The sequence below is a fragment of the Plasmodium coatneyi genome, chromosome 12 (genome assembly GCF_001680005.1).
Source record: "Plasmodium coatneyi strain Hackeri chromosome 12, complete sequence".
NCBI lineage: Eukaryota > Apicomplexa > Aconoidasida > Haemosporida > Plasmodiidae > Plasmodium > Plasmodium coatneyi.
This window is the reverse complement of record NC_033567.1, coordinates 4,158,549-4,185,253: the sequence shown is the minus strand read 5'-3', so window position 1 is coordinate 4,185,253 and position 26,705 is coordinate 4,158,549. Positions and strand designations below refer to the sequence as shown.

Sequence of the window (26,705 nt, the reverse complement as noted above, 5' to 3'; positions counted from 1 at the left end):
CAAATCACTTATGAAGGAACAAAAGCTGCACGGACTGTATTACGGTGTTCGTGTCAGTGGAGATCTGTAGCGTTCTACTGTCTGAGATGCTAATATCAGAGGTAACCTTGGTATACTGCCTAGGCTTTAAAAACATGTTACTTATATAAACGTCTCCATTAACTGTGATGGAATTTTGTTCTTGTCTGCCGGTCGGAGATCCTATTTCGACGGCCATGTAGTATGTTCCCTGGTGCGGTAAATCAATTGACCACGTATTAGAGGTATCACAAGGTTGGTTGCTATTTTTGCATTCCAAAGGAAGAAAAGAAATTCCCGCATGTGAGGGGTCCTTATCCAAATATTCTGATTCCACGGGGGTGGGTAATTTCTCCCAGCCATATTTGAAAAATCCATACTGGTCCTTTTTCAGTCCATTATCAATTAGCCAATTTAATGGTTTGGATGATGTGCTATTATTTTTGCTGGTAAAAAATACGTTAATTTCGCGCTGATTTTTCTGTTCATTTGGTTGCTCATTTTGGGGGTCTATACAAGGGATACCATAGAAGGCCACATTTCCACCACTCTGTCTTTTGGGATCGTTCACCTTCGATATGACCACCTTGGCGCTTTTCGCCTTTATTGGGGTGCTCAGCTTGTAGTGGTGGTGTCCCGGGGAGATGGCAAAAATTTCAGGTGTCTTAACATTTGGAAAGTACACAGTCAGTTCTGTGATGCGGTTCTCCAGAGAAGACAGAGTTCTAAAAGTGAAGGAGTGGATGTCTATCTCGTACTTGAAGTTCACACTTAGGTACTGCCCTAATGATTTATCAGCTGCCGTTTTCCACGTTTCGTATTCTTTGTCCTGATTATTTCCACTGAACCCAGCATTGCAGTCAAATTTGGCGGACTCATATGATGAGGCATAACAAGAATTAAAATGTCTCGAATTTGTGAATGAAACTGTCTGGACATATCCCATACAACTGCTGGAGGAGTGCAATTCACGTGGTTCCAAAAATATTAAAAAGGGAGTCGGTTTGAGCAAATTTATTTGCACATCTCCGCTGGAAAATTCAGAAGAATAAATTTTATATGTGGTCTGCTCCGAAGCGTTTGTAGAGTTTTCTTCCTCCACTTGATAAATCGACAAAGTCTCCTTTGTTATTTCAAATGCCTTCTTCGTTACATCGTTCAGTGGAATTTCCTTCACTTCCTTTGGTATGGCTACAAAGACGACGCTATGCGTGTTGACCCTAAAATGTACGCTACTTATACTAGGATTGTTCAGTGTAGAACGTATGCACTTGGATTTTTCAAAAATGGATGGAATATCAGCCACTACAAATTTTGTCGTGTCCATAAAGGCGTGCATTCCATTCTGGAGAAATATTATTTCGTATTCTTCCCCCCTCAGCTGACTAATTCGTAATGGGGTTGTCACATTTCCTTGGAAAAAATAATTAGTTGGAATGATTTCTTCCACTATGTGATCGGATTTCCACGAAAGCATTATGTGGACCATGTCGGGGTTTTCATATTTAATAGTACTGAGGTGGAAATATTCTACGCGGAATTTATATTTCTTTCCTCCAAGTAGGCCCAACTGTTCAGAACTAACCTTATGCACCTTGGCATTTATTTCACCGATGGGAAGCATAGATATGGGTCTCATTTCTTCTGAATCCTCTTCCTTAGGATAAGGCATGCTATCCACAATTATGGGGGAGTCGTCTAAAAATATCCTCACCCCACAGTCATGCTGAACGGTAATGATATAATTCCCCGTTTGGGGAATTTTTAAATATCCATCCCACCTTACAGAAAAATGCTGGTATGGAATATTCTCTACTGGGATACCAGTGTCCCACACAAAATTTATATACTTGTCACTTTGGATGGAGACAGGGTACCCTGAGAAATAGGCATTATCGTAATAGCTTCCAATTAATCCATCTGCTTTTTCTTCAATACTATAGGCTTTTAATATTGAACAATTTTTTTTATCCTCCAGGAAGGGTTTCCTATTCTTCTCTACCTCATCTGCTAGTTCATACATTTTTCTTTCAGAGTCACCAATGGACGATGCTTCAAGTAATAATTTGTTTATGTTTCTACTGGAATTTTTAGCTATGTCATTAATTTCCTCAAATTTTTTTTTCACCATTTCGGATGTGCTTCCACATATTCCTTCGTACTTCTCATATATGCCTTCCAACTTGTTTTTCTCCATTTCCAGTTTTGTGACAGCACTGTTCAGTTCATTCGACTTTGCTAAATAGAATGTCCTAGCTTTTGACCTCACAACATCGTAGTTTATTACACCTTTGCAGTAGTCCCAGTCTCTGTTTCCCTTCCCTACTAGCTGCACTTCCACGTAACACCATTCTCTGCCCGTTATTCCATTTGGATCCGTTGCCTTGGTGCAATCCGTGTACGTCTGATCGTCTTGCACAAACGCCGCAGCGCACAGGCGTCCGTCGACTGTTTTTCTGTGCTGCTGGCGGTACTCCGTCAGTTTCTACGAAGGGGGTGTAGAAGTACGCATAAATGTATATACCTATGTGTGTGTTCGATTGGTGAAGGTTCACTATTCCGTAGGGGTGTTCACAAAAATTATCCACAATTTTTCGCGCTGACATATGCCCTCTCATGGTACCTTCAAATTCTCCTTGTCATAGTTTTGGGAGTAACAGTGGCTTAGGATAAGTACCAAAGTGATCAACGCGAAGTGAAAAAATTCCATGCTGTTTCCTATGTCTTTTTCAAAATTTGGACAACCAAATAATTGGCAATATTGTTGGCAAAGGTGGACAAACAAATAGACTCCCTACAACACGCGGGAAAAGTAAATTATTATTTTGTCAGACAAATGCCGCAATGTATAAACTGAAGCGGAAAATTAAAGTTGCAGGATGGGGGGTGCTAACAAGAAAAATAAGACATTCCTACGAACACATGTTGGTGTATGCTTGTATGCATGTATATATACACATATGACTAACGAATAATCTATACAACAACGTCGGAGATGAATAACCGATGAATTTACACTGATTTGAAAAAAAGAGTTTAGCCATTCGAGCGAAGAACGAGGATGTTATGGCCTCTTCCGCGTATCGCACTTTTTTTTTTATTTTTTTTTCAAACTTGTTCAAATGGCAATCGGTCAGGAGTTTTTTTTTTTTTTTTTTTTTTTTTTTGCACACTTTTCAAAAACATACCAATAACGGGTAAAGGACAGTGCCCATAATTGTGCAAGCCCGCAGTGTGTAACCTACATAGACCGTTCCCTTCTTATGCGTACGTTTATAAGTGTACGCAAATATGACTGAGCGCTTTCCCACCTTTTATTCACCCACATGGAGATAACCAGTTGGCTTTACCAACACATAGTTGTAACGTGAAACGGTGCAGCTGGCAAATGGAATATCCACATTGAGGAATAAATAACTGACAAAGGTTCAGAGAAGACGAAAGTGACGTCGGAAATACGAACCGTGGCAAGGTTCCAGCAAACATTTGTTGCACTCCTCAACAACAACGTCAGTAGGAATTATTCACATATCTGCAGATAACCCAGCAGGTTACCTTCAAATCAGGGTGCTAGCTGGCACACGCGCAATTTCTCCACGTGAACATTTCTAATTTGTAATTGCATTGGCTTTGTCTAAATTTACCAAAATTTGTGTGCACTTAAAAATGGTAAAACGAAATGGCGCATTCAAAAAAAAAAAAAAAAAAAAAAAGGAAAAACAAACAAATGGTTATTAATAAAAATTTATGTTGTAAAGGTTAAATAAAAAAAAGTGAGAAGAGTGGTCACATGATATACACATAAATATGTATGCACAGTAGTGTTTTTACCAGTATGGGCAGATAAGTCAATACGTGGCTAAAAAAAAGAGGTAGATACACAGACGAGGGGAGAAACATGCGCAAATAGGCATACACATTTGGCGGTGCACAGATCGGCTATATTTACAACCTACAGATCTAGCTTCAACTTATTTCCAACGTCCATGTGGGATATCATCTGCAAGGAGGGGTAACATGAAGGCTATGACGTGCACACAAATATATGCGTCTACCCATTTATGGCTAAAAAGAACGACATGGCCGTGCTCGTAAATCCATCACAGTGTAAAAGTGCATCACAACAATGAAACGTACATCTTTAAATTCTTCGAAGGAAATCATCCCATCCCCATCCTTATCGGCCTGTAGAATGGTTCGGTCGACCAGCTGCTGCAACTGTAAGAAGGTAATAGAACAACAGTGAATAATCAACGATATAGCAATGAAACAACGGCGGAATTTTCGAAAGATGGATGGCCATTTTTACCTGTATATCATTTAGGTTATTCCCCACCATCATCTTCATAACGGTAAACAGCTCCCCGTTGGATATCATTCCATCCTTATTTATGTCGTAGATATCAAAGGCAAACTTTTTCTTCTGGAAGTCGTCCGTGCTAGAGGCTAGCTTGGCTAGAAGAAGGAACAAAAGGAGAGGTGAATAAAAGGGTAAAAAAAAAAGGATACGTAAAAGGGTGTACAAAATGGCTGTGCAAGTGGATCAGACTAAATTAAAACGACGCGGATGCGCTCTATTCAGCTGAACAGTGCATTATGCGCCACAAAAAGGGCCCCCATTATCGGTGATGTTTTACTTATGCCAACTAAGAATTCCACAAAAGAAACTTTTCCATCCGAGTTGGAGTCAAAGATTGATATGACTCTTTTGACTAGTGGGTTCTAAAAGGCATGAACAAGTTGTCATTAATTAGTAGACACATGTGAAGGGAAAAAATATGTTTAGCCGCTGCGGATAGGATCGTTTAGTGTCCACCTAGGACCACATCCGTGCAACAGAGAATAGCGCAAAACGGTTTTATATAAGCAAAATAATAATAAAATCGCTCCTCTTTTAATTTTAAAAATGTTTTTTTTTTTTTTTTTTTTATTTTACGTCGCTTATTTCAGGAACGTCGAATAATTCATTTGGATCTAGTTGTCCATTTTTATTTGTGTCAAGTTCAACAAATCTTTTGTACATTTTTTTTATATCCACTTCGCTAAAATTAGCTGCTTGTAACAAATCCTTTTGGTCTTTCTCTGATAATATTGCTTGTGTGTTTCTGCGTCGGAGTGGTAACAACGGAGCGCAGAAAAAAGAGGCACGCATATTACATGTTCTGATATATTTGCATTTTTTTTTTACACAAATGTATGTACTCATAAATATCACGCGACATTTGCAACTTTTATCTTGCGATAATGCACAATGAGTCTATCAAAGGGCGCACATCAACGTGCGGATCGTGTTTCCATTCCACCATTCTCGCCTACCCCATTTTTCCTCTTCTACGAACTCATAGCACAAAATGGAACGGAGTTATACTAGAAGAAGTCAAAACGTTCCTTGTTTTGTGCTTATCTTGATGGTTAAGAAAAATGCGTGCGGGGAAAGGACACACGTGTGGACTCATATATATCTGTATATAAGTACGCATGTGTGTAAGCGTACGGACATGCCGCACGTCTGTCCAAAGGAAGTGCTAAGAAAGCGTCACAAAAGTGTAAATGTAAGCATAAACATTCTGCTTATTTTCCCCTTATAATTATTTGCAAAAAGTCTTTATAAATAAGTCGCAAAGGAGATGTTCCTTTTTCCACTATGCTTTGTACATTTGCTCATTTTTTTTTTTTTTTTTTTTCCCCTTTTTTTGCCGTTATAATTTACAAAGCATAAATGGCGGAAAATGTATAAAAAAAATAAATGTACAAAAATATAAGTACAGAAGTGGCCTTTAGGGTCAAAGCACAAGCATTAGCTCAGTTTGGAAACAATAATTTTACAAACACACATCTTACATACATTAACAGCAGCGGATATGTGTAATGTGCAGCAGGAATTTTCCTCAGTGAATAAAATAGACTTATCGCATTTTTACAAAAATGGAAATAATGCTGTAATTTTTAAAGGCTGCTGAGAATTTTGCTCCCCCCCCGAAATTCCCATACTTTTAAAAAAAATGTGTCATTTGCGAGCACAGGCTGGAAAATAAAATTGTCATGAGGGGGAGGATGTGTATCGCTCTGTTCGTAGCATATGCGCGTCGAGGTATTTCTGACAAAAGGGTTTAAAAAAGGGGTAATAAGAAGGCGCAATAAAAAGGCACTAAGCCAAAATCCAATGCCATTAAATCCGAAGTGTGCGCGAATAAAACCGCAACAAAGTTCCAAGTACCCTAACTTCATAGCAAGGTGTACTAAAAATAGCCACTATAAAGCGGAAGCCCTATTTATGCCTTATCCGCAAAATGTGCATGCGCGCTGAAAATGTTACTGCCCATTTATGCACACTCAACCAGAACGGAGAAGGGAAAATGGAACATTGGGCCATCCCCCCCTTTTTTTTTTTTTACTTATAAATTTGCCATGTTTACACAGTAAAATTGTTTAATAATTTAGGCTGCAGCAGGTAAGCAAATTGTATGAAAAGACATATGCATATATATTTAATATGTACACAATTAACCTGTTAAAAGGGTGAAATGACATTAAAATGTGTTCCCTTTTCTGTTCTGTCATTTTGAAAAAAAAAAAAGTATTTTAAAAAATATCATAACAGATGGGAATTTATTCAGCCCCCCTCCCATTTCCATTTTTTCCAATAACGCTATGAATTAGCAAATTAGGGTTAAATAGGTAGAAGTCTTTTTTTTTTTTTTATTTTAAAATAGTGACCATAACAAAATTTGAAGATGGTGAATGACTTGCTCATTAGGGGCAACGGCGATACAGCGGTTGTCCTTTTTAACTTTTTTACGGTTAGCCACATAGAGACATTTTTGGCAACGTTCAATCTGGAAAATTTTAGAAAAATGACTCCTGCTTCTTTACGTGTGCAAGGGGGAAGGTGGACTGCTTCGCCCTCCGATTAACCAGAGTATCCGTTTGGGGTTCACGTAAAATGAATATTTCCCTGTGCAGTCAAATAGCACATGTCGGACAGGCGGATGTTGCTAAAAGGTACATACCAGAGGATGCAAATTTTAATGATTTACCAGAAGCTCTGCGGGCCCAAATGCCTCTGCTTCTCGCTTGCCTCCACCGTTACAGCAACACTTGTTTAGCGAATATGCTAAACACATCGGTCACCTGCTACGTATAAATGCACACATGTATATATATATGCACAGGCGTATTCACTTTTAGCCAAGCAGTGTGTGCGTTTTTTTCCATTTTTCACAAAAAAAACGACATTTTCAGGGAAATGGTATTCCCGCCGTTGTTCTCTTAAGCAGCGCAACTCCTAACCTGCACGGGATATTCAAACTTACCCCATTTGTTCATCTCATCCAAAGGCAAGTTTAACACCCGCAGTACATTGTATTAAAAAAAAAAAAAGGGACAAAAATGCAACATACGCGCATTATTGTAGCCATTTCGGTGAGCATGTAGATGGTTCCACTCAGGCATCCATTTCACTGTAGACGCTTCGATTTAGCTGCCCGATCGGTGTCCTTATTGGTACAATTTTGTTTGCGCGCTGCATTTTCAGAAAAACGAACAAACATACCCTAAGCGGCGAAGGCTCATGTGCTTCTTCCTCACGTTGTGGTGTATTTTCAAAACAAAAAGGAACAAATAGGTGAATAAAATTTTCTCACTCAGTGTAGCTTTCGCCTGAACGAAATGTAACCCCTCTAAATGGATTAATGAAATTTACAAGTTTTCTATCCCCCATTCAACACTCATTTTGTTCACCACTTAGTGGCATTTTTAACGAATGCCTTGTGACTGCTATAAGGACATTGAGCACACGTATTCGTTCATGTGTACAAATGCAGGGTACTCCTGCATACATACGTACATAGGGGCATATGCGTAATTATACATTTGTGTTATGCATACCACTTATGCACAGCTTATTAGGTACAATCTTCTCTGACGCTACAGCAGTAGAAACATTTTTATATCACACTCGCGTCGGAATTTTTGTTCTCACCTTTTTTCGCCTAAACAAGCAACTACACAGATATGTCCCTTTTCTGTGTATAAGTATTATATGCTGTATTGTAAAATAAAAAAAAAAAAAAAAAAAAAAAAAAAAAGGGGCAGTGTTTTGTGCCATATATAAGAACGATATTTTAAAAATTAACTCAGCATTGTGAAACTTTTTTTTTTTTTTTTTTCTTTTGCATTCACAGGAAGAAATGAAAAAAACGTAGATTTAATTTTATTTCGTAGTTTTTTCCCCTTTTTTTATGTTAATGTTTGAAGTTAAGAGAAGTGTTTAAGGCTTGTGCGTGTACGTGAGGTGATACGTCCGTATGTATGCGTGAACACTCGTATTCATACGTGTAAGCGTACATGCTAAGGCGCCTCCATTTTTCTCACCGAAGATCCACGCCCTGTACGCCTAACGAGATAGAGGGGTTACCGAGAAAGGGTTAAGCGGCAAAGGGCTTAGAATAACGGGCTAAGCAATAACGGTGTAAACACTGAACGCGCTAAACCAAACGACAGAAGGCTGCTCGGTCATCACACGCAAAAGGATCCAATGCGCATATGTGAACTAGAGGAAGCAGGTTAAATATACACTGCTCGCTTGTCAGAACAGCACCATTTCCCCGTCGCGCCTTCCAAACGCATACCTACCCGATTACACAACTTAAGGATGAAAGAGAAGGTCGAAACGAAGCTACCGCTATTTATGTGCCACCACCACTCAGATGAAGGGGAAACTCAAACCGCTCCTTACAAACATGTAGATAGGAATAATGAGAGAGATAAAAGTAAACATGTCAGGAGAGCTATGCTCTTCTTCACCTTTTTAATCTTCTTTTTTTCATTAAGCAATTTTGCACAATGCCAAGTGGCGAAGAAGAAAGTCTCGGTCAGCGAAATCAATTTCGACAGTGCCGTGGAGGATGTCCAATGGTGCGGAAACAATCACATGACTGTTCTGGTCAAAACTGTTAAGGGAAGACTGTACAGAAGTTCGGATGGAGGGAAAATTTGGACCAACATTACGAGCAGTTTGTCGGAGAATCCAGTTAATAAAAATGAGCCAGTAAATCATACGAATGAGGTAACCACCGTAGATCTCATCATGGTGAACCCGGTAAATAAAAATATTGTTCTAATTATTGGTAACCAAAAAAATCATTTCGTGTCGGAAGATTCCGGAGAAACATTTCGTTTAATAAATTATAAAAATAAAATAAACTTTTGGCAATTCCATAGCACCAAGACACACTGGGCATTGGTGTCCTCATGGACCTCAGCTTGTTATTCTACGGATGAAAAAAGCGGAGAGTGTATGCAAACCCTATCCGTGACAAAGGATTTAGGAAGAACCTTCCAGCTTATAGATATTTATGTGGTTCAGTTCAATTGGGGAGATAAAGACACCCATTCGGAGGACACAGTTTATTATACGCGACATAAAAACCGAAATGGACACCAACAGAGATTCAGTGGATGGTCAAAGGATGTCGATTTTGTAAGAACAGACAATTTTGGAAAGAATGTAGATGTGCTAGTCAAACAGGGAAATAAATTTTTAATTTCCAATGGGTATATATTTGTGGCTAGATTGAATGATGTTATCAAGCAAACTGTAAATATGATGGTTTCAACAGATGGAGGGAAAACTTTTAATAAAGCTAACTTGCCAGAAAATATACATGAAAAGTCATACACCGTTTTGGACACCTCCGAAGGTGCTATCATGCTGCATGTAAATCATGGAACATCATCAGACAGAATCAACACAGGAAATGTATATATATCGGATGCATCTGGACTGAATTATACTCTTTCCCTCCCAAACAATATTCGAACCTCCTCAGGGGAATGTGAATTTGATCGAATACTAAGTTTGGACGGAGTGTACATTGCCAATTTTTTAGACGAAAATGATGAGATAAAAGATGAAGATTTGCGATTTCGTAATTTTAAAGCACAGCTGGAAGAAGACATTAGTCCATTTCAGACAAACACGGAGAAGAGGAAGAAACAGGCCGCCAAGGGGAAAAACGAAGACCTCGTGAGGACAGTAATTTCTTTTAATAAAGGTGGTCACTGGTCCTATTTGAAAGCACCCAAAGTTGATAGTAGGGGAAATAAATATGACTGTGGAGATAACTGCTTCTTACACTTACATGGCATTACAAACTATCACCAGTATGCCCCTTTTTACTCCATCGAAAATGCCGTTGGAATAATTATGGGCACTGGTAATGTAGGTAGCCATTTAAGGTACGAAAGTGATGAAGTGAATACTTTCCTGTCAAGAGATGGAGGCGTAACCTGGATGGAAGCACATAAAGGGCCATATATTTACGAATATGGAGACCATGGTGGGTTAATAGTCATGGCTGACGATTTACGTAAAACTAATCAAATTGTTTTCAGTTGGAATGAAGGACAGAGTTGGTTCGATTTCGAATTAGGACAATTTTCCATCGACGTCGATAATATTGTAGCGGAGCCCAATTCTTCTTCAGTGGAATTTTTAGTATATGGAACTAGGAACGATGTGGGGGTGCTTTACCATTTAGATTTTAATGCACTCGGTCAACCTCTATGTAAAGGGTTATGGGCAGCGGACTCAGTTTCTTCAGACTATGAAACGTGGTCACCTACCAGTGGATCCTTTTCAGACAAATGTATATTAGGAAGAAAAATTACCTACACAAGAAGAAAGCAAACATCTGAATGTTTTAATGGAAAAGATTTAAAAAGAACTGTTGATAAGAAATCTTGTGAATGTACACCTGAAGATTACGAATGTGAAACGGGCTTTACGAGAAAAGTGGGAAGTTACGAGTGTAAACCGAACGATCCTACGCTGACCATTGAAGGTTGTACTAGCAGTTCTTATTTTTACGCAAATGCGTATAGGAAGGTGCCAGGGGATATATGCGTTAATGGATGGGTCCCCGAGAAGGTCCCCGTGCCTTGTCCCGCACACGCCCCATTTAACAGAAGTAAGTGCACAATCATGGAGGGGATTTTTTTGCACATGGTTTTTTCCTGTGGTACTACATCGAATGGCGTTCCTTCTTTGTAAGCAACCGTAGTGGTAATTGTGCCAACACGGGTTTAGCTCCATGGGTGGTTCCCTCATCCCATTTCACCAAATTCTTTTTCTCCCCCCTGCAGCCGCCAAGTCCATCCTGTTCATACTTTTCATTCTGGGCTTGATCATGCTCATAGTGACGTACCTCTGCCGAAATCCAAAATTCAAGCACCTCTTTTATAACTATGGTAATTACGAAATGAGCGCGCTGAGGAAAGTTTTATCACCGTCGGCATTTGCACATTTTGGGAATATTTTTTAGAATGTTTTTCCCAATTTTGTGTTCATTTACTTTATGAAACCTCCTCCCCCCATGCAGGCTTCGACACCTTCGAGCATGTCAAGTACTCGGTCATTAAGACGAAAAGAGGAAACGTAAACACCAACGTGTTTGAGCCGGAAATGGACTTCATAGATGCGGAGCAGGTAGGAATCAGCAGCTCAGTGGCGTTCCCCACAGCGTTGCTTATAATTGGTTGATTTCTTCTGCCATGGTGAACGCGCTGCACACTACAATGTTGAAACAATGAATGTGATCCTTCTGATGGTATTTCCCCCTTTTAAAACAACACCCACAGGACGACAATGAGGAAGATGTGCCCACACTTCTGTCCTATTCCAACGACAGGAACAGAGCACGAAACAGTGATTTCAAATTAACGAGAAATCGTTCCAATCAGAATAATTATTTAACATCAAGAAATGTTTCCCCCCCAAAAAAGTACCCAGAAAATATTGAGCTCTTATGAGGAAATTCTTCATTGTTTTCTAGTAGCCGAAGCGGATGTGGTCCTGTGACGTGAGTTCCGCTGTGTATTGCGGAGTGTGTACGTTTGTCGGTATATGCGTGCTGTTTTTAAGGATGCTAAGCTGCCCCGTGCGCAAAAAATGCACAAACGGTGACAGTGACGGTGATAATAATGGTAAAGGAAGAGGAACTGTACAGTAATTAATTTTTAATGCGTGTTCTAACCACTTCCATTCTTATTGTTATTCCTATTGTTATTGTAAATTGCCACCATTGTGCTACCATTATTGCTTCTGTTAATATTATTAGTCTATTATTACCTTTTTTATGTGTTAGTAACACCTCTTTTAATGGTTCCCATAATGTGTGTATTCCCTTTTATTAATTCCCTCTCCCTCACGCCCCTTGTGTTTCCCTTTCAGTCTCTTCTACGTGTAAAAAACCATTCATTATCAACATCCTTCTTTTTTTTTTTTCTTATCTTAGCATGTTGTTATTATTAATGGTGAAAGCTTTGCCATATGCAATGAATATTCGTTTTTTATCCATTTATTGTCTATGTAGGTCACTTTTTTTTTCTTTTTTTAATTTGTACAATGGGGAAAAGAAGTTATTTTTGTGTAATAGTTTTACTGCAAAATGGTTATCCTTTGTACACTGATGCTGCGCTCACATGTACTTGTGTGTATATGTGCTCGCGTGTGTGCGCATATGTATGCATACTTACACCGTCGCTTAGCATATGCCTACATTTGCATGTACCCCTTGTTTTTTTGTTCTACCATCACTTACTATTCTCGAACAAAAAAAAAATTAAACTTTTAGCTATTAAAAAAAAAAGAAAAAGTAAAAACGAAAAAGTGCACTTCTTCGAAATGAATCCTTCAAAAATGAAAATATCCCCCCCAACATTTGCCAAATTCGATTAAACTTTATTCACATTTTCGCAAAAACGTCTTGCTCTAACACGTGTGGGTTCGGGAAAGTCGTAACACGTACCATTGGCATACACATAATAACATCGAATTCGACTTCATTCCCTTATTTATTTAGCTCTTTTGCGTTAAGAAAAAAAAAAAAAATTAACTTAAAAAAGGAGTTATTAATACTATTGTACAATATACAAATAAAACAGAAAAATGTTACAACAGCATGAACGTTTTTGGGTAAGAATTTTTTTTTCCTTTTACGTTCAAGCCCCCCATGTGATAATTTCTTCACAACAAGAGGGGAGTACTAAAACGTGGAAAATGTTTTTCCACCTTTTCAATCCTCTTTTTAAAAGCATTCTTCTTTCTTAAAAGAGTATTAAAAGTTGCGACACTTTGTGAGAAACTGTAAAATGCCGCTATTTTTCGGTCTACTTGAACTAAACAATTAAGATGTATTGACCACTTCTGCGTTTACTTTGTTACGTGTGTGAGCGCACCTGAATGAATATTCGCCTATCCAAATCAAAAAAACGAATTTAGCATACAAAGCGCGCAACTGCAAATGACTGTTTTGTTGGGGATGGGAACATGAAGCCCATTTTAAATTACCATTTGAGGTACACTTCACCCGTTTAGCTTGCGCTGCACGGGCTTATCATCGGGACCTACGCCAGGGTCGCCGCCCCACGTGGGGGGAAACCACACCGGATAAACTCGTTTGTACAAAAAGATAAAAACCTTATCGTGCTGCTTCAAGACGTTACTAAAGAGGCATTTCATTTTCCCATGGGTACCCAAAGATTCCAGTATTTTTCCAGTCAACCCAAATTTTGTGTGTAACTGGGCAGGTTTAAAATAATTGATGTCCTCCGGCCTATAAAACATATTTCGAATGACTGCTTTCTTTTTATGAATTTTAAAAATATCTCCACACAGGCTTATTCTTTTCATAATTATCCTCTTGCAGTCACAATTGACCACCTTTCCATGTGCAACAATGACGGGGGTGGTATTTACACAGTCGGAGCCATAATTAGCACATGCATCACCATAAGTATGGATAACATTAGGTTCTTCTCCATTGTAGTGGTAACCCTCCATCTGGATCGTATTACCCCAATTCTGCCCAATGAATCCCATTTGGGGTTCAACCCCCTGTACTGCTGAATAATACGGGTTTGCATTCCCCCCTGAAGGAATTCTCTTTATCAAAAAAACGGGGGCATTTGTCACGGTTGTGAAGCCAAAAATGGAAGCTACATATTTCTTGCCGTGCTTCAAATGCTTTTCGTATTTCCCCTTGGATTGTATCCCCTTAATAATTTGTTCACTAAAAATAGGGCAACCTATAAAATGCCTAAATCCGCACACAATTTCGAACACCTCTTTTGACTCCACTTTTTCCGAATACGATGCCATTCGTTCGACCTCCATATTGACGACGGTCACCTTTCGTTCATATGGCAATAAACTTGAAACGACAATCGGCAAGTTCTTCTTCTTTATATCATTTATTAAGTGCAGTAATTTACCGTCATTTTTTATAACAAATAAACAGTAAGCATCCGTTATAGTAAATTCTCCCCTTACAATTTTGGAATTTTCCACGAACTTTTTCTTTGAATATTTACTTAAATTTTCGTAATTTTCATAATCGTAAATGCGCGAATATGCCAGTGGTAAATCTTCATACACGTCTATGTAGGACGACTTGAAGCTCTGAAGAATTCTGTACTTTTTAAATCTTTCCTTTGCGCTTATATTTTTGCACAGATAAACGTGGTCGGAATTGTTGGAGTCCCTCTCAATGTCATCGTCATTCGTAGCAGGGCTCGTTGCGTCATTCATGGGGGCATTTTCCTCTTCATCTTCCACGTCCGAGTCTTCCTCACTCTCATCATCTGAGCTACTTCCCCGTGATTCCTCCCCGTTTTTTAAATGAGATTCCTTGTTTCTAATCGTGTTATTACTTTCTAGAAAATATTTCCTCGCGTTCAACGTTTCATTCCTGTTGTATGAACATATGAAGTCTTCCCCCACTTCGTGCTTCTCGTTGGATACGTATGCCCACGAGTGATTCGAATGGCCCCTTCCGTCTGTGACTCTATACGTGTCATTGCTACTCATATTGGTGGAGGGTGCGTACAGCTCATTGAACGTATTCTGCTGTTCCACGCAGGTCGCACCGTTACTACCGTTTGGAGGCCACCCCGTTTGGTTACTAATCCCGTGGGATAATGCACTGTCCAAATTGAATTTATACACAAGGTCGCCTCTTTCACAGGAATGATCATCTCTGTTGTTTGACAGTCCCTCACTTGGCCCACCCCCGGTGGTGATCTCCACATTGTTACTATCCATAAGGGTCATTAAATTATCGCACTGCAAGCGCTGCTCCTCCTCGATGTACGGACGTACACACACTAAGTCATCCTCCTCATTCATGTTACACCTGTTTGTACCATTTTGAATTGGCAAGAAGTTATAGTCAATGTTGTTACAGTTGTAGTAAAAGTTCATATCGGGGGTGGTTTCCCTGGTCAGAATGTCACTTAAAAAATTGGAATTTATTCCTTCACTTTGGTTCCCTTGGTTGAATAAATTTATCGATTTATCCATTTTATCTTCACCATTATTCCTCTTCGACGTCATCACATCTATGACGTATATATCGTCAATGTAGTAATCACCGGCGCTTGTTATGTGTATAGGATTATGGGTATTAAACCCAGCCCCTTTGACAAAACCCTTCAAATATATGGAGTCCGTCTGCTCGTTATACGCATAAGAATTGACCATCATGTAACCCCTTCCCTCCCTATAGGAAACATTTCTTACCTTCATATTCATAATTTCGCTGTACAGTTTGTAAAAATCTCCATTGCTGCTTAACCGGTCAGTGCTACCACCATTACCACCGTTGATGAAAAATATTTTATCATGTTGGGTAAACTCTGAATTGAAATATCTAGAAACGAATTTTTGAGAATATTTACTACTTTCGTCCGTGTTATAGCCCACCCCGATGACGGAAGGAACACCTTGTATTTTTAAAAGCGACAAAAGGTTGTAACCCAATTCGTCGAAGGAAGAGTTTTCAATGGACCCATCCTTAAATATACACAAGACAATGTCTGCACATTTTGTTCCATCTATAATTCCGTAAATGTCTCTCGGAATGTCATAAATTACAAGCGATCTTTTTTTTTTTTTTTCTGCATGTACTGTATATATATCGTACAAATTTATAGTGTCTGTTATGACATTATCTCCATTTTTTTCACACAGATATTTTATAAATTCTTTCTTAAATGACAATACATCAGCGTCTTCGTGGAACCCTAACAGGCAGATGTTTAAGCAGTTATAGAAAGGAATATACTTTGATTTTTCCTCCAGTTCATTCTTTATGTTGCTCACTTTGCTATTATGGGACTGAAATGCCCGATGTAATATGCTGCTGTACTTTTGGATTAAATTTTTTTTTTTCTTCTTTTGCAAATTTTTAGCACTCTTATTGTTCTTCTTATGGTTCTTTAACTTTTTAAAATGCTTGTTCTGCTGTTTTAAATGCGACCTGTGCTTCATTGTTTAGTCTAATATATTTAAAATGGTTAAAATGTTTTTATTATTTGTTCCTTTGGCCTTCCTTCTTGCAAAGCTTCAGCGCCCTGGGAATTTGCCACCCAGAAAAACGGAAAAGGCCCAACGGTAAAAAAGCGGCAATCGACGCCTTCGCTACGGTCTTACGTACATATGGGTCACGCGATATTATACATATGTAGGAACAGGTACCCCCGTCCGTGTGTTCTATATCCCCTGCTGTATTTTTGCTGGTTAATCTTTTGATAGCAGAGCAGCCCAGGCAAGAAGGGAAGCTCCACTAACGTTTGCAGAAAAAAATTGGCGTAAAAGCCATACATAAAAAGGCCTCCAGAACTGACCGCCTCAACAAACGTAAAATGAACAAATAAGGAAAATATGCTCGTTTAAAATGATATATTAATAAGGCGCCCCTTGGTACCTTATCCATACGTACGCACGTAACATCTGTTTCCTTTCCATATTACATACGACGTGCGAATTGCATAGCGAAAAGGTAGCTGACATAAAAACTTAAAAAAAATTGCAGTTCATTTTTGCAAAATTGTAAGCATAAAAATAAATCAGTTGTAGGAAAAAAAAGAGTTAAAAATTTTTTATTTATTAAAAAAAAAAAAAAAAAAACGTGCCGCCTTCGTACTTTACGATTAGTTGAGTACCGCCCACCGCAGCGATATATCACCTTTTTTTTTTTCAACCTTAATATAAAAAGGAAATCATGGAAAAAAAATAAATATATTACAAATGCATGCGATCCGTGAACCTTGAAAATTAATTCCTCACCACGCGCAAATATTTACTCCTTACCACTGTCCCTCGTTTCGCATAATAAAGGGATGGAAACCTTAAGAAGGATGTTGCGTCGTCAGGGTGGGGATTGCCAAATTAATGAATAAAAACAGCTGCATATGCAAGCATACTGTAGTAGAACACTGCTGTTGTTACGCATTTTTGCCATTTCCCTGCTCGGGCTCCTGCTGGCGAAAATTTAAGAGAAATAGAAATTGTTATAAAACGGCCAATGCCATAAATGTGAAGTATTTAAAAAACCGAAAAAAACTACCAGAATATCCCTCGCATAATAAAAGAAAAGTTCGCCCTGCTGTTCTACAACCGTTCTCAATTACGCAACTGCTGTGCAGTTGTTCCGTATGCTCCTACGGACATGCGAAAAAGTTAAGGTGTACGGAAAGCTAAGAGGGAGGTGAAGCTTTCACCTGGGGATTAGCTTATAAAGGATAAAAAAACACCCTGTTGCGAAGAAGCACAGTGGAGAGAAATACCTCTTCATGGCAGATAAAAAGGAATTTCATTCCGGAACCCTAACACGGTGTGTCGGTAGTTAAAAAATAGCTCTTAAGAAAAACGCAAACGTGCGCCTTACGGTTAAACGAAAATTATACATGTTCGTTAAACCAACCGTAAAAGAAACTGCTAAAAAAAAAAAAAAGTATGCCTGTATAATTTAATGATGATTACCGTTTTGATCGGCGCGAAAAAACATCCAGACATAATCAGCAGTTAGTAAGTACATATTGTGCGATTAATGGGAAAAACTTTGAATACATTTTCCAATTTAGGGGACCGGGGGGGCACACACATAATATGTACCTTTATAACATTTTGCTTCCTCTTTCAGTCGTACGTAAAACTTTTTCCTTTTTTAAAATTTGACATATTCCCGTTTTACGAAACTGTTTAGGAGATAAAAAAGAAAAATATAGACCAAAGTGCAACTAAGTGGAAATGCAGTGAAGAAAAAATCTACCCTTTTTTGTGTTGCAGTACAAAGCACCTTCCCACATTGTAACAATGCCACATGGCCACGCCGACACTCTTTTCTGTATGTGCAATTTTTAAATATTAATTCTAAATTTTGTTTTTTTTTTGCTTTTCTGAAAAATGACATACCAATACGTACCCACACGCAGCGATATTTGCTGCAAATTTGTTGCTGAATTTTTCAGACCAATTCAGAAACATATGCCACAAAGTGTATGAAAAGAAATAATAAAAAAAAAAAAAAAAAAAAAAATTGACGCTTGTTTATATGGCGGGAGTACACATGTGTTGTTATACAACTATTCCAATTTTTTTTATTTTTTAAATTACAATTGTGCGCCACTGTGCAAACGGTAAGTGCGGCATCCCAGGACGAAATAGAACATTTAAAAAGGAAATTGTCTAAAATGTGTATGCATTTGTGCAATTTCTCGAAAGGGTGAAAAAAAAATACACAAATGGTTGGGCAGACAAATAGACAAACAAATGGACAGACGAATGGAGGCACGAATGAAAAATTAAACGAACAACCACTGCAGACAGATTGAATTTTCGTTTTCCATTTTTTTATTTCTACGTTGCGCAGTTTTTTCCGTATGGCGGAACAGACGTGCACGTTATCCTAGGTGGGTATTTGAACGCAATCGTGCGTTTTTTCGTAGCGTATATGTGAAGAAGTTAGAAATGTGCTAACTGATTTGCGACAATAAAATGTTTTCATTTTAGAACACTTTTACATTTCTGCGCAGATCTTTAGTTTTTTTGCTTTTTGTTTTTTGTTTTTTTTTTCTTTTCTCTTCTTGTTTTTGTTTTTGATTTGATTTTCTTTTCTCTTCTTGTTTTTGTTTTTGTTTTTGATTTTATTTTTTCTTTTTTTCTGCGCATGTAGGAGCTCGGTTTTTCTTTTTTCCGTTTCAAGTCAAAACCGAAATTGAAAAAAAAAAAAAATACCGAGTTGCACATTTGTCCAGATATAAGATGTACACGCATGCTCGTCCATTACAATTTTATGACCTACCCTCATTTAGTTTTTAAGTTTCTAATTTTTGTGAAGATTTAATAGTTTTTCGCTACCAAATGAATTGACTCCACACATTCATCCGTTGAATATGATAGTTAAAATACAAGCGCAGTTCAGTGCTTAGGTGTCTGTATAGATATGCGCGTAGACAAACAGACATATAGACATACAGACATTGAGACGTAGACACATACACCCTGGCATGCACTACGCAACACCAAATCGACGCAGCGTTCCCTACAATGTGTCTGATTCGCGAAAATTAATCACGTGAAATTTCACCACCCCCCAAAATTTAAGCGCAACCCGTTTGTACATCCCCAATAGGAGGACTGTTCATTACAGTTATATCTTCGCATCTTTTTTGATTCCCGCTCTTGTTTCACATCATTTCCTTTTTATTTTTTCCCTGCATGTGTCTCCCCCTCTATAATCACAAAAGCAAAGTAAAAAATGTTAAAAATTATTTTTTTCATTTTGCTCATATTTGCGCGCATTGATTCTATAAGTACAAAAGAGGTATCTGGGAACGTACAAGATGGAAAACAGTATGTGAAAACGGAGAGCCCAACTTATACCCCAAAGAAAAAAACCAAAGTTATTTTTTATATGCCTGGACAAGAACAGGAAGAAGAGGAAGATGACCATGATCCAAATGGAAATAAAAAAAATGGGAAATCGAACCTGAGCTCCAATAAAGGAACACATTTGGGTTCAGGAACTGATGCAGGGAATTCACCAGCAGGATTTAATAAAGGATCCGGAGTGGGATCCGAATCAAGACCAGGATCGAATAACTATAGAGGAAATACCGGTGCCGGGGGAGGGATAAATATTGACATGACGCATCATGGTGATAACGCTAACAAAGGACAGCAACAAAATGCTGGGTTCAACAAAAATCAACAAGACACATTAAAAGACGAATATGAGAAAATTAGAAAACAAGAAGAAGAAGAGGAAGAAAGGATAAACAATCAAAGAAGGGCTGATATGAAGAAAACTCAAGGGGGGAAAAATAAATTTGGCAATGATAAAGGAGTACAGGATTCTTTACCCAACACGAAATATGAACTCTCAGATCCCCAATCAGGTCATACAAATGCGAATGCAAAAAATAGAGGCACTGGGGTTTATGATGAGCTAGGAAATGGGCCTTACAATTTAATTGGCAAACAAAGCGAGGGATTAACTCCTACCGCACCTCCATATGAGCATTATGATAAGCATGAAGGTGGAGGAAAGGGTTACGGGCCGTATGGTGGATCTGATGGGAAGGAATATGGACCTTATGGTGGATCTGAAGGGAAGGGTTACGGGCCATATGGTGGATCTGAAGGAAAGGGTTATGGGCCATTCGGCGGCGCTGACGGAAAGGAATATGGACCGTATGGTGGATCTGATGGAAAGGGCACCTGGCCTGATGGCACAGGTGGTAATGCGTACCATGGCGGATATGACAAAGAAGGAACGAAGCCAACATACAAAACACACCTAAATATAAACCTTGCTGATGGTAAAGGAGATCATGGTGGAAGAAGTGGCATAGAAGGATATCCAAATTATTTTAACAAACACTTCAGACCTGGGGATGCAAAAGGGTCAGGTACAGATGGGCATGAACCGGGAACTTATGGCGTGCACCATGGGGGAAATGGAGTAAATGGAGTATATCCAGGGGGAGGAGACTATGGAAAAAATGGTACGCAACCGTATGGATATAATGGAAGTGGAACTGGTGCACAAAATGGATTTGGACCCCACGGGCATAACGGAGTTGGACCTGCAACCTACGGTGTAGATTTCGGAAAAAATGGAGATGGAAAAGGAAACGGGGGTGGACCAGGCGAAGAAGGGGCAAACAAAACAAACCCTTCATATGATCAAGGAGGCCATGAAAAAAATACGGGACCAGAAAGATATGAGGGAAACGGAACTCCATATTATGTGGAGCACCCCGATGATAATAACGAAAGCGGAACGACAACTTATGGGTTAGATCAGGGGAAAAATGGTGGCACGCAAGGGGGAACTGGACAAGGTGGATACGGACAAGGTGAACACGGACAAGGTGGATACGGAAACGGGGGACACGGACAAGGCGGTTACGGAAACGGAGGACACGAAAATGGCGGTTACGGAAACGGGGGACACGAAAATGGCGGTTACGGAAACGGAGGACACGAAAATGGCGGCTACGGAGGATACGGACAGGGGCAAAACCACCCGGGAAGTACAAACGACGAGGGGACGCATCCCATGCACAATAATGTAAAGAACAGTGCCCCAATCTTAGACTACATTCATGGGTTAAGGCCTGTTAATGCAGGTGACGGACAGGGGATTTATGGAGGAAATGGAATTAACAACCCATTGGTATATCATGTGCAGCACGGGGGAAATGGCCCTAATAATAATAGCGATAAAGAATCAAGTGACCAGACCTCTGATGACGAGAACGACACGCACAATAGGATGAGGAACAAAAGAAGGGTGAAAAGGAAACCAGGGGAAAGACATTCAAGCTCCAATTCTTCGCATGATGGAGATGTAGATTCTTACGATACTGAGTATGAGTTAGATGAAGGTGGTGTTAAAAGATTAAAACCTAAGAATAAAAGAGGTGCAGTGACGGAGGAAAGTGACGGACATCCTTACATAAAAGGAACAAATGGCAGTGAACATCCCAGGATGAATGACAGCGGAATGGGAACCTCCGGAACACACAACGCAGGATCCGGCAACCATAATAATAAAGGTGAAAACGGATTAACTCCTATCATCGTGAGGTATGGCAACACGCATGCTAAACAGAGGGCAGACGAAATTGAGAAAAACTTAAATAATGGGGAATATTCTAGAATAAAAAGGGGCAACGGAAAGAATGGGCACAAATCAGGGGGAACTGAATCTGACGGAGAAGAATCAGATGTAGATTCTTCCAACGTCTTCTACGTAGATAACGGACAAGATATGCTAATTAAGGAGAAAATGTCCAGATCGGAAGGATCAGATGAAATGTCAGAGGAAGGACTTAACGTAAAAGACAAAGGAGAAGAAGGGCCTGTAAATTACCACTTTTCAAATTACATGAATTTAGATAAAAGAAATACGCAAAGCTCCAATGAAATAGAATTACAAAAAATGATAGGACCTAAATTTTCGGAAGAGGTAGATAAATATTGCCGTCTTAATGAACCTTTACAAAAAAAAGGCGATTTCCTAAACCTTTCCTTTGAGTATTCCAGAGCCTTGGAAGAATTAAGAAGCGAAATGATTACCGAGTTGCAAAGAAGAAAATCTGTGGGATCTAACAATTACAATAATATACTAAATGCCATTTATAATTCTGTGAATAGAAAAAATACCAACTTCGGCCGAGACGCATACGAAGATAAGAATTTCATCTCACAGGCTAACTCGTTTAGAGATGAACAGATCCAACCGTTAAGTGCAAAGTACAACAAAATTTTGAGACAATATCTTTGTCATGTATTTGTGAACAACCCTGGAGTTAATCAGTTAGAGAGACTATACTACCATAACTTGGCCTTAGGGGAACTGATCCAACCGATTAGGAAGAAGTATAGCAAAGAGGCATCCTCCTCTGTGGGTCTAAACTACGAAATTTATATAGCAGCTTCTTCTAACATATATCTATTGGGTCACCTGCTGATGCTGTCCTTAGCTTACCTTTCGTATAATCACTATTTTGTCCAAGGGTTGAAACCTTTTTATTCTTTAGAAACTATGCTGATGGCCAACTCGGATTACACCTTCTTCATGTATAATGAAGTTTGCAATGTGTATTATCGGCCCAAGAAAATCTTCAATAAAGATATAACCTTCATCCCGATCGAATCTAGACCTGGTAGACACAGTACCTATGTAGGAGAAAGGAAAGTAACTTGCGACCTCTTAGAATTGGTTCTAAATGCTTATACTTTGATAAATGTGAACGAAATACAGAAGGTCTTTAACAACAGTGAGGTGTACGGTTATGAAAACTCCATCTCGTTTGCGCACAATGCAGTGAGGATTTTCTCACAGGTATGTCCAAGGGATGATGCTAAGAATACCCTGATCTGCGAATTTGAAAAGTCCACTCTGTATAACCCTAAAATACTGAAAATGGACGAAGGGGATAAGGAAAACCAGAGAAGCTTAAAAAGAGCCTTTGATATGTTACGAACCTTTGCTGAAATAGAAAATTCGTCCTACCAACCAGAGCCCAATCCTAATTATATAAGCCTCATTTTTGAGCAGAACTTGTACACGGATTTTTATAAGTACCTTTTCTGGTACGATAGCAGAGAATTGATAAAAGTACAAGTTAGAAACTATGGACGAAGGAAAAAAAGCAAGAAGACCAAATATGTCTACGATGAGTTTGTTAAGAGAGGAAAAGACTTAAAAGATAAACTGATCAAAATGGATGCCAAGTACAATGCCAGAAGCAAAGCACTATTAGTCTTCTACGCCTTGGTTGACAAATATGCCAACCTTTTTACGAAAAGCGAAAATGTTAGAAAGTTCTTCCTAAACGATGTGTCGTCCATACGCCATCATTTGTACTTAAACAGTGTCCTGTCCAAATCTGCCAAGTCTAATTTAGACTCCATGAAGAAGACGCTAGAAGAACTGCAGTCCTTAACAAACACTCCACTAAAATTTATCGTGCGAGGAAATAATTTAAAGTTTCTAAATCATATAGCTAGATTTGAAAACTTATTCTATGTGAACTTATTCATAATGTCATCCCTTTCGAGAAAAGACCCAGTGAAGAGTTACTACAATGAGAAGAAGAAAATGCTAACGGCAACCTTGTCTGAAAAGTTTGCAACTTCTACATCGGCGTTAATACCACATAAGCTCAGGAAGCTTGTGGTGACCATGAAAAAGGGACTCCTCAAAAAGAGATTGCTAACCGCACTCGCCAAGATGAAACTGTTGCAACACATTCCTGCAAATCTGCTAGAAAACATATTGACCACCATCCGCTTTACCACGCATACCATCGCTTCTAGGGAAATTATTCAAAACGCACAATATATACCAAGAAATAGGAATTTTTATGAAAACCGAAATGTGGAGCTAGCCAAACAAATATTTACCGATGGGGGATTCGCAAAGTATGCCGACAATTTGATGTCCACGTGGTTCACCAAAGGGTTCGAAGAGTATAAAAGAGAAAAAATTGAAAAACAAAAAATGGAATATTCAATTGAGAAGGAAATAAAGCAGTACATCAATAATGACAGCAGTGCAAGCGAATTAATGACGGAGCAGGAAAAATTAATACAAGAGCAAAATGAATTATATGAAGAAAAGGAAAAACAATGGCAAGAGAGCAAATTAATTTTTAACCAAAATGATAAGTGGGATCATTACATAAATAAAGAATTCGCAAAGGCTTTAGGAATATGGCTAGAGCTTTCAAACAGTTTATATAACCAGGACACCTTCATCTACAGAGTTGTCGAAGATAGTAAGTTCCTACTGGAAAGTAACATAGAAGACACTATCATGTTCTCCAGAACGGTCAAACCAACCAAACAAACAGTGTTTCGAAAATTTTTCAAAAAAATTGTTTCCCTTGGAAATATGCTCCTGAGAAAACCAAGTTTTAAAGTAGAACATGCCATATGGTTTGGAGCAACCATCAATATGAAAAAGGCAATGGTGTTACTAGAAAAAGTGGCAGAGTTACATAAGCTTCTACGTAATGAGGATGAATCCTGGTTGATTAATGAAGCCTTCATCGAAATTGTTGACCATGTAGTGCAAATCAGCACAGACAGGCGTCTGCGTGAACCCTTTAGTGTAGCTAGAAACCCCGGAATGGTGGCTATCAATCCTGCATATGCCGCGTTAAATAGTGAAGAAAGAATAAAGGAATTACAAAATTCCATGTGCGCTGATCATTGTTCTGCTTTGTGGAAAACCATTTCAACTTTTGCTTTGCAACATTTGAAGAACCCAGAAGGTTTACATTCTTATGAATCCAAATTTTCCAAAAACTCATTTGGAAACAAAATTGATGACCAAAATTTTGTAAACGATTTTAAAATGATCCTTGGAGGAGATGCTGTCCTGCACTATTTCGATGTGTTACTACCCAAGTCTATGAAGAAAGAATTGAAGGCCATGAAAAATGGAGTCTCCCTATCTTCGGCCTTCTCTCTCAAATTAACAAAAATCATTTTTAGCGAATTGCAATTGCCTTACTTAAGCCAAATGTTCTACACACAAGCTCCATATTTTGGACACTTCATAGGCAAATGGCAAAAGGAAAGAGAAAAAAGTAGGATGAAAGAAATACTAGGGTTCATGACTCTCGGTACTTTATCTGCATACACTCTACTCAGCGCAATGGATATAACTCAACACGCTACGGACATCGGAATGGGACCTGTCACCAGTTGTTACACGTCTACTATCCCTCCACCTAAACAAGTATGTATCCAACAAGCCGTTAAAGCAACTTTAACTAACTCCACGCAAGCTTGCATGAAGAGTGTTTTCTCCGTTGGGCTGTTCGCATCCATTGGACCATACCTATTCGCACCCATGGCCGGTCTAGCAATATGGAATGTTTTAAAATCAGAATTTAAAGTTATTCAAAGAGTTGATATGGCGCTGAAGAGTGTCTTTAAAAGCATGTGGAAGAAATTTCTGTCAATAAAGGGAATTCGCAAACTGAAATATATTTTCAAAAAAAGGAAAAGCATGAAAAAGAAAATTATCGAAAAGGCAGAACACAAAATGTTGGAAATGAAAAATAATCCCCAAATGGCTAGGAATCATAAACTGGCCGTCCAAAAAATGCACAAGCATACGTCGGGAACTTACCACTACATATCGTACGCCCGCATACAGGTGTAGGGTGGTGGCCTCTCCATCTACGGGGGCGCTTTGGAGAATGCTTCACCTAGTTGCTGAGTGGGTGTTCACACGTTTGCCTCAGGATTTGGACGCGTTTTTCTTTTTCAATTTTTTGGTTTACTACCCAGCTGCCTGTTCAACGTGGCTAACGTACCTAGGAAGAAAACGGATGAACGGCGCGGCAGGGACATTTTCTTTCCGCCACACTGCTCAATTGGGCGTTTCAGCATTACGACATTTCCACATTTTTATATTGCCCCCCTTTTTTTTTTCTCACCTGATTGATCCTCCCCGTTGGTGCAACCTTTTCGGTAATTAACAAATTTGCGTATTTGCGACAAACTGGGGCCATCATTCCACCGCAGCCGTTGCCGCCACTGATTCCGCGTTGTCCATCGATTTTCCAGCACTTTTTTTGTTTGGGTTTTAATTTGTATGCCCGCGCCTCGGGCTTCTGCGTTTGTTCTTTACCCCCTTACCTTTTGGAGTGATTTTATTTTTCCACCTCCCCTTTATTGTTGCATTTAAATTTTTCCTTGTTTTTTTTTTTTTTTTTTGGCAATAAAAATACAGTTCTTTTAAAGCTTCTCTACATTTTTACCAAACTTAAAAACAACTCACGAAATTAATAAAATAAAAATTGCAAAGCGAGAT

The 26,705-nt window shown here is 38.9% G+C and overlaps 5 protein-coding genes across 5 annotated transcripts; 2 read left to right on the top strand and 3 right to left on the bottom strand.

Annotated features, from left to right (window-relative positions):
* Positions 1 to 4: 4 nt before the first annotated feature.
* PCOAH_00046020 (Uncharacterized protein) lies at positions 5 to 3,009 on the bottom strand (the record flags this gene model as incomplete). The annotated part of the gene is made up of 2 exons (XM_020061386.1): positions 5 to 2,503; positions 2,642 to 3,009. 2 exons carry the CDS (start codon positions 2,726 to 2,728, stop codon positions 5 to 7), a joined length of 2,586 nt encoding a protein of 861 aa, XP_019916386.1.
* Positions 3,010 to 3,775: 766 nt separating this feature from the next.
* PCOAH_00046010 (Calcineurin B subunit) lies at positions 3,776 to 5,195 on the bottom strand (the record flags this gene model as incomplete). Its single annotated transcript, XM_020061385.1, has 6 exons — positions 3,776 to 4,018; positions 4,156 to 4,236; positions 4,328 to 4,473; positions 4,656 to 4,740; positions 4,955 to 5,123; positions 5,176 to 5,195. 6 exons carry the CDS (start codon positions 5,193 to 5,195, stop codon positions 3,971 to 3,973), a joined length of 549 nt encoding a protein of 182 aa, XP_019917008.1.
* A 3,476-nt stretch (positions 5,196 to 8,671) lies between these two features.
* On the top strand, positions 8,672 to 11,829 carry PCOAH_00046000 (Sortilin; the record flags this gene model as incomplete). Its single annotated transcript, XM_020061384.1, has 4 exons — positions 8,672 to 10,988; positions 11,164 to 11,268; positions 11,400 to 11,506; positions 11,659 to 11,829. The coding sequence occupies 4 exons, from the start codon at positions 8,672 to 8,674 to the stop codon at positions 11,827 to 11,829; spliced, it is 2,700 nt and encodes an 899-aa protein (XP_019917054.1).
* A 1,555-nt stretch (positions 11,830 to 13,384) lies between these two features.
* On the bottom strand, positions 13,385 to 16,348 carry PCOAH_00045990 (Uncharacterized protein; the record flags this gene model as incomplete). The annotated part of the gene is made up of 1 exon (XM_020061383.1): positions 13,385 to 16,348. One exon carries the CDS (start codon positions 16,346 to 16,348, stop codon positions 13,385 to 13,387), a length of 2,964 nt encoding a protein of 987 aa, XP_019916284.1.
* A 3,271-nt stretch (positions 16,349 to 19,619) lies between these two features.
* PCOAH_00045980 (Uncharacterized protein) lies at positions 19,620 to 26,051 on the top strand (the record flags this gene model as incomplete). Its single annotated transcript, XM_020061382.1, has 1 exon — positions 19,620 to 26,051. The coding sequence occupies one exon, from the start codon at positions 19,620 to 19,622 to the stop codon at positions 26,049 to 26,051; it is 6,432 nt and encodes a 2,143-aa protein (XP_019916606.1).
* Between the last annotated feature and the right edge of the window lie 654 nt (positions 26,052 to 26,705).